General features: G+C 42.3%; 1 protein-coding gene across 6 annotated transcripts in view; it reads right to left on the reverse strand.

The window, feature by feature from the left end:
- Positions 1–7,374, reverse strand: part of LOC107265682 (myeloid zinc finger 1) — a 28,548-nt gene extending 21,174 nt beyond the window's left edge. For 3 of the 6 annotated variants that reach the window (XM_015735396.2, XM_015735394.2, XM_015735395.2), the window contains exon 1: positions 6,316–6,951. In XM_015735396.2, the coding sequence (XP_015590882.1) occupies positions 6,316–6,418 (103 nt within the window). In that variant the 5' untranslated portion in view covers positions 6,419–6,951. Of the gene's footprint in view, positions 1–6,315; positions 6,953–7,161 lie in introns of those variants that run through there. The other 3 variants (XM_025082948.1, XM_025082947.1, XM_015735399.2) reach the window with 2 other exon arrangements.

The following is a 7,374-nucleotide window of genomic DNA, read 5'->3' on the forward strand; positions in this document are numbered from 1 at the left end:
CGTGAAAACGGTATTTCGTCGAAACCGTTAAAATCACGTTTTATATAATAATTCAAAATTTTTTTACTACAAAAAATCAGTAACCGTCAATTTACGAATGCGCGGGAAATATTCGAATTCAAAAATTCCTCAACTACTACACGCAGCGGTTGTACGCAATGGTGTCTGTAAAATATTAATTTTGCAAAAGAAATTGTTTTTCCTGGGAATTTGCAAAAATTTCACAGATTCGATTTATGCTGGGAAAAAATGGAGCTACATCCCGGAAGAATTGCACCAGATAAGCGTTAGCATGCAATTACAAGGAAACTCCGTGAAAGCTGTGGTTTGCGAGGTAAAGAAGAGAGAGAAGGAAAAAAAAGGAGAAAAGATAAAAAAAGAAAAAAGTTGGAAAAAGAACGAAACCTGTTTCGTAGTCGCCGCGGTAACTTCGGGATCCCAATAGGAAACCTAATAGGTATCTCGATGGCTCTATAGTTCGCGGTGAAGTTTATCTCGGCATAACCTTCGCATCACCTTGTTGCACTACTAGCGCACACGTAAAGTGCATACGAAATGCACGTGACGACGTGGGACACAGATTTAGCGTGGGAGCGAGTGTGCGAGGCGCATGTGTGTGGCGCTTTGCCTGCTTCACCTTGAAATTCGACACTGCGACCAAGCCTCCCAGTGGACTCCTATAGATACGCACCCGGTTGCACCTGCATATAGGACAAGTGTAATGTATTAAATTATAAAAAAAAATATTATTTTCAAAATTTACGAAAAAAAAGGGGAGAGGGATAATTTTGAAAAATTGCATAATCACACGCGGCAGATGCAGAGGCAAACGGAACGAATGTTTAACAATGAAAATAGATAACAAAAATTGAATAATTTAATATTTTTGTTATTCCGCTCGAAAGAAACTTGGAATCTCCAACTTTTATTATTATATCGCGCAAGAATTTTCGTAAAAGTTGCACGTGTTGCCACAAAAAGAGGATGCAACGAAAATTCGAGGCTTTGTTTATTTTTATAACCATCCATCGTTTTTCATGTTACTCGAAATTCCTCAGGAGTCCCAAAAATGCAGACCCAGCGAAAATTCGGGAATTTTTTGTCGGCAAAGGTAACGAACAATTCGCGCAGGTGCGTTGCCGTAGAAAAGTCCGCAAACAACAGACTGCATCGTGTCCCTGAATGGAAGAGCCGAGAGCTGCAGAGATTCTTAAGTACGACGCTTAGGAGTTCAAGCGAGTGAAAAGTCTGTTCGCTGTAAGCACGGGCGACCCGAGAGCCAAGAGAAAATTTTTCGTACGGGTTTTTAGAACGAGACAAGAAGACCCAGGACGAACCCGCGTGCATCCGCACCTGCCTCAACGAGAAATAAGTTGCGCAGCTGACCGAGGAGTCGCTCCTCTATAAATTTTCTTTTATTTTTCTACGATTCCCAATGTGGTCTTGTGATTTTTGTTGTTGATCCTCGAGAAAGGAGAAACGGTCACGTCCCGAAGATTTCATATAGGTTAGGTTAAGCAGGTCCACTTCGACTTCGACGTACGCATATCCTTGATGATATGTGTATATCGGCATACGTATATAGGTATAAAAGGACGGTGGTGGTGGCGGCGATGGATACTGCGACGGTGGAGGTGGAAGTGGCGGTGGACGACGTCTTTACGATTTGTTTTGATGGCGCGCACCGACTGCGCGGCGGAGGGGCAGAGGGGGATGACTCGCGGCAGTGCGCATGCGCGGGGCGCATGCGCGTCAGATATCTTTTTCGTCTGACCGTCGGATTTTTAAAGATTTTCCGAGCTCAGCGGCTTTAGGGTTAAACGGGCGGGTCGGTTTCGAGGCTGGAGACCCACTCCGTTCATGTTTTTATCACGGCACGGCTCTCTTTTTTTTACGTAGCTTGAAAATTTGCCTGAATGCTTTTCGCATTTCTTTTCTTTTTTGACAGACATCGAAAGGTCCGGAAGAAATTTATACCAGTCGTCGGACGTTTCTTTGAATTGCTTTTACGATAAATTTAACATTTTCTTGTCCGGGAACGCATACATTTTTCATTCGCCAGGTACTGAACATTCTTTGGTTACCGATTTTTCTTCCTATCCTTATGGCTTTATTCCCGCACGGACCATGTGCCAGAGTTGAGATAAGATTTCGAAAATTCTTAAATGACAAAAAAATCGTACCGAAGTCGCTTAAAAATTTGGAGAATGTGGGAATTTAGAAAAAAAAGTTGTCTAACAAAATCTTTATCTGCGCTAATTTTTTCGAATTTTTTCTTTAAACGAAACAACCGTCGTAATCGGAATGGAATTTTGATTCGCGCGATGAACCGATATGACATTTTTAATTTGAATGCCCATGCGGAAACTCTCGTTTCTCTTCGATCCTATAGCCTTGAAAATTTATAGCTGTCCGAAAAAAAATTCGAATGCTACTCGAAATTCGGGCTTCAACCGAAATCGTCGAATTTCTAGTAAATTGTTCGTCCGTCATTGTTTTATCGTTTTATATAATTTTCGCTATGATACAATAGTCCCGTATCTCACTGTATTGTTACATGTAACTATTTACACAAAAACTGAACATTGTATATCCGCATTTTGACACTGAAAAATTTGGCACACGCATACGTTTAACCACTGTGAAGAATAATATACCATCGATAATGAAAAGGAATACAAATTTCTGCCGATACCATTATAAGTAAAAAGTTAAGGTATCTCCTAATTTTTCTTTTCCAAAAAGAGAAGCAAAGTCCATTTCATAAATTTACGTAAGAACGCCCATCACTCACTTCTAACCACTGTCGGCTTCTTAACGACAAGAGTAGTATGGACTCAAGTGATTCGCAATAATTATAGTGAATAATTTATTATTCCGCGAACTACACGCGCGTACGAAACGCATCGTATGAAGAACATATAAGCGTCTCGATAACCATTCGCCGAAAAATGTGACGCGTGAAAACCGCCGGCGGGAAGTAATTTTGTCATTTATCAGGCGCTATTTTAGCGGGACAATATTAAATTGCCCCATTAATTCGACAACATTTAGTAAAACAACAAATGCGTAATTAATTACCGTGGAAAAGCTTTAAATGTGAAATTGAAAGTTTCGGATTTTAAAACTTGTTCATTTCAAAATCCATTGAAAAATGTCTAATTTTTAATATTTTTATTTTTGCAAAAAATAATTTTTCTATCGACCTTCGTTGATTCGCCAAAAGCCACTTTTGGCAGAAAGTCATTGCCAATTAAAAGTTTTGCTAAGGGTAAATTCACGCGTTTATTCATATTTCCCGCGCATGCGCGTTACCAATGATTTCACTTTCAAAATTTATTCACCTATTTTGGAAATACTTCCTCCGCGGTCCGACGTGCGCATTCAGTATCCGCTTATTTCACTCGAATGATTCTACTGTAGTCGCGACTGTATCGTTGTAATATTCTCGCGAGTTTAAAGACACATTGTAATAACGTAACCATAAAGCGTATAATAATCTCGTAAGAAATTCCTCCTACGAGGATCGTATATACAATATTTTTTTGAATTAAAAAGTGAATTGCGTCTTTGGATACAAATTGTAGGATATAAATTTGCGATCGTTTTCGTATAGAAAATTACAATTTGACAAGATTATCACGTGTATAGTTTCCATGATAAAAAATTTCACTTTTCGAGACTGCATACGTAGTCACGTCAAAAAGTAAAATGACGAAATTTATGGGGGAAAAAAAATGTACAGATTCGTAGCTTCCTAACCTCAAATATCAAAATTTTGTTATGACCGAAATTAATGGCGGACAAAGCCTAGGCCAGTGTCCAAAAATTCTAACCGTGCGAAGTAATAAAAGAGATAAATAATGAAAGTAAATAGAGCGACGATTTCATTTTAAAATTCTATTGTGTGAATGGTGACGACTTTCTTCACGGAAATAAAAAAGCCATTTTATTAAACATAAAAAAAAATATAAACTATCCAATCAATTCAGTATCGAAACAGGCTTTATTTTACCTTAATGTTAAATGTTAACGTTCAAACGCCAATGAAAAGACAAGAGCTGTCAATTTCCTTGAGAAAGCTTACAACGCCATATTAAAGAAACATAATGATCCAAACTCTTCCATGAATTTAGTCTGCTAGCACAAGAAAAGGAAAAGTTGCGCAACTCTTCAAATTTCCTTTAGGTCATCACGTCACGTGCACACAAATCGACGAAGTTTAAGGTCGTGTTTACGATGCGAAAATCGCCGGGAATAATTCACGCAACGACCAGAAAGGAAAGCCACACCAGCTGGGCAGTATCATCGAACACTGTTATTGTCATCGAAACAAAGAAACAATAGATTAAAGGCGCAGACTGTCCCTGCCTTGTATCACACGAATCCTAATAAGTTCGTACAACGTTGAAAAGTGCACATAAACAATGAACAAGAAAAAGGAAACAAGATCGAACAATAACATTGACCGAAGCCACAACAACAGTAAAAAAAGTAAGTGCAACAACAACAAGAAAAACTAGTACTCGACACTCCCACTGTTCTGCAGCACGAAAAAGCCCAGTTGTCAAATACGAATCAACAACAAGAAAAATCGTGACAGCCATAACCGTTCGCGAACAAACCGTTGATACGATTCAAAAAATCGACGATCCCCGTATCGATAAACGGTAAGAACAAATATGAAAAAATGGCCATGCCAGCTACGTAATGGCGGGAAAGAACTTTTTTTTTGGTATTTGAACCGTGAATAACCGTTGCAACGCGGTTGCGATTGCTTGCCTAAAATTTTATTGCACCGACGCACCGCGGAACTTTTTCATTTCGTGCTGGAGCGCGTTCGCGTGTGGGTGAGCCTTTACTTCGTGACGGATATGTCATCGGCTGGGTCGAATTTTACCCGGCGCGACCGAACGACGATAACGAGACTACGACTCGTATATTCGCTTCCCGATAGAACGTGCTACTTTTGCGAGTCGTTACTTGACTTAATACCAGTACGGCTGAGGTCTGGGCGACACATGTTCGGCAAACTTTTTACGAGATTCGACTTTGTGCGAAACCAGAAAAGAGAATCGAACGCGAAACGAATGTGGGAAGAAAAAATGCATTAAAAAAAAGGTCGGGTAAAAATAAAAAAAAATCACTTGGATATGAAAACGAGAAAATTGTCTAACTGATAAATATGATGAAAAAATATTTTCAAAAAATCTTACATTGCCGCGTCTTGTTGCGCGTGACAGATTGTCATAAATAAATAGTGAAAAAGTTTTGAATTATTCTCAAAAAATTGCTGAGCGTCAAAGCGGTCTCTTGATCGATGGACCCTTATGTACGACAGTCACATTTTTCTTATGGGTTATGGATGCTCTGTACGACCGTCTACGCTACAGGCATGAGCCTGACTGATTTTTCGAAATTTTTTTCTCACCCGGTAGAAAAAACACTCGAATCGAGATAAGGAGCAAAGTTCGGCACATGAGATAAGCGCGTGTGAAAGCGCGTCTTTCTCGACGGTACTTCAGAGATAAAATCCCAATACGCTACTCGACCGCGGTCCATGTATAGGCCATAAAGTTTTCGGCTATCCGATCGATCGGAAACTCTTTTCATAAATAGTGCGCCAGCATGGGCAAAAGGATGCACGTGCAAGATATTGAAGATAACAAAAGTAATAACGCGAAAGAAAAATAAGATTTGCCGTAATTCAAAACCGAAAAAAAAATTATTCCTATATCGATCACGCGTTCAAAGTAAACCTTTCAATATTTGCAATCATAATGAGGGAATCGCACGTGTCTAGTCTCTGCGTTACTATGCGGTGCGATATCCGCGTTTTAATCAGACGGGAAGTACGCTCGACTTCCGGTCTGATGAGAAGTATCGGCGCAAAGGGGGCGCGGAGATACGTATAAGCGGGAAAATTCGAAACGGAAGAAGCGCAATTGCGATTCAAGTGCGACAACAAAGAACAAAAAAACAAGGAACCGTTCGCGCCGAGACGGTCCGTCGGATTTGACTTGGCGCGTAGATACTAAACCGAAGGCGGTTTAACGCGTGAGAAAAAAAAAGGGAAAAAAAAAGAGAGAGAGAGCGTTACATAACAAATATAAAACACCGAGCAAAATGACAGTAGCGACCAATGACAACAACAAGAGCAGCCGTAAAACTACACAGCCAACATAATTGACGACACACGATATTGTTGTCACACTCTTGACAGGTTGTCACACTATCCGGTTCGACGGCGCATTCTGATAATCCTAATACATACATATATACATTAATAAAGGTATAATATTATCTATTACTCACCGGAATTGTAATATTCCTTAAAGTAGCGTGTCGCAGCGCGCTGGACGATCGAGTAATACAAGTTCACATACGACGTCGACTGATTCTGTGCGGAGAGCGCCATTTACACCGAGTTTAACTGCAAAACTGGTATAACGGCCGAATGCGTCGGTAATATCCCCGAGCGTGCGTGGTGTTGGGTTGGGTTGGTCGGGTTGGTCGGACGTGCGTGCGTGCGTGCGTGCGTGCTTGCGTGTATATATTATTATAATCCTCGCGCGGCGGCCTTCCTCGGTTCACGTCGCGACAACGTTTCGCATGCCGGCTTCGAAACCCCGCGACTTATCTCCACTCTTTTGGTACCCGCACCGGTAGACAAACTCGGTAGACTCGGCTGGCCCCGAGTAGTCGCCAAGACCGAGACGCCGCGACGTTGCCACACTTCCGTCGCCGGCATACACTGGAGTGGGGATTTCTGGACTGGATTGGGTTCGGGGACGGGGATGGAAGCGTCGGGAGGACGCGCGGAGAACGTCGGGAGGTAGGTACGAGAGTGCCTGGGCTCCTGGACGAGGGGTAACGGGTATTACAGAGGGCTCCTCTACAACCTTCCCTCTTTTTCACGTTCCCTCGTTCTGGCGCTGGTTTAACTCCCTCCCCTTCCCTCCCTCCCACCTCACCCATCCACAACCGCGATCTTCTGTCCCACACTCACTCTCTGTCTTTCCCCCTACCTACCTACTATGCTGCGCTACCGCCGGCACTAGTGCTACTACCATTGGTATTCTCTCTCTCTCTCTCTCTCTCTCTCTCTCTCTCTCTCTCACTCTCTGTGTCCCTCTTACTCTCTCCCTTGACTCTGCTTACCCGCCCTTCTACACTCTCATTCCCTTGCACGTTACTCCGGTATAGCTGTATATATTCCCTGGTACAGCTGTGTGTACGTTCCCGTATAGCTAGGGCCGCCGTTGGATCCTAGATGGCACGGGGAACGTGGGGTTTGGAGGTGGCGGCAGCAGTAGCGACGACGGCGACAACGGCGACGGTGACGACGACGACGACGGTCGCTGCGGTACTGGG

Source organism: Cephus cinctus, unplaced genomic scaffold (genome assembly GCF_000341935.2).
Source record: "Cephus cinctus unplaced genomic scaffold, Ccin1 Ccin1_scaffold0230, whole genome shotgun sequence".
In the NCBI taxonomy this organism is placed as follows: Eukaryota; Metazoa; Arthropoda; class Insecta; order Hymenoptera; family Cephidae; genus Cephus; species Cephus cinctus.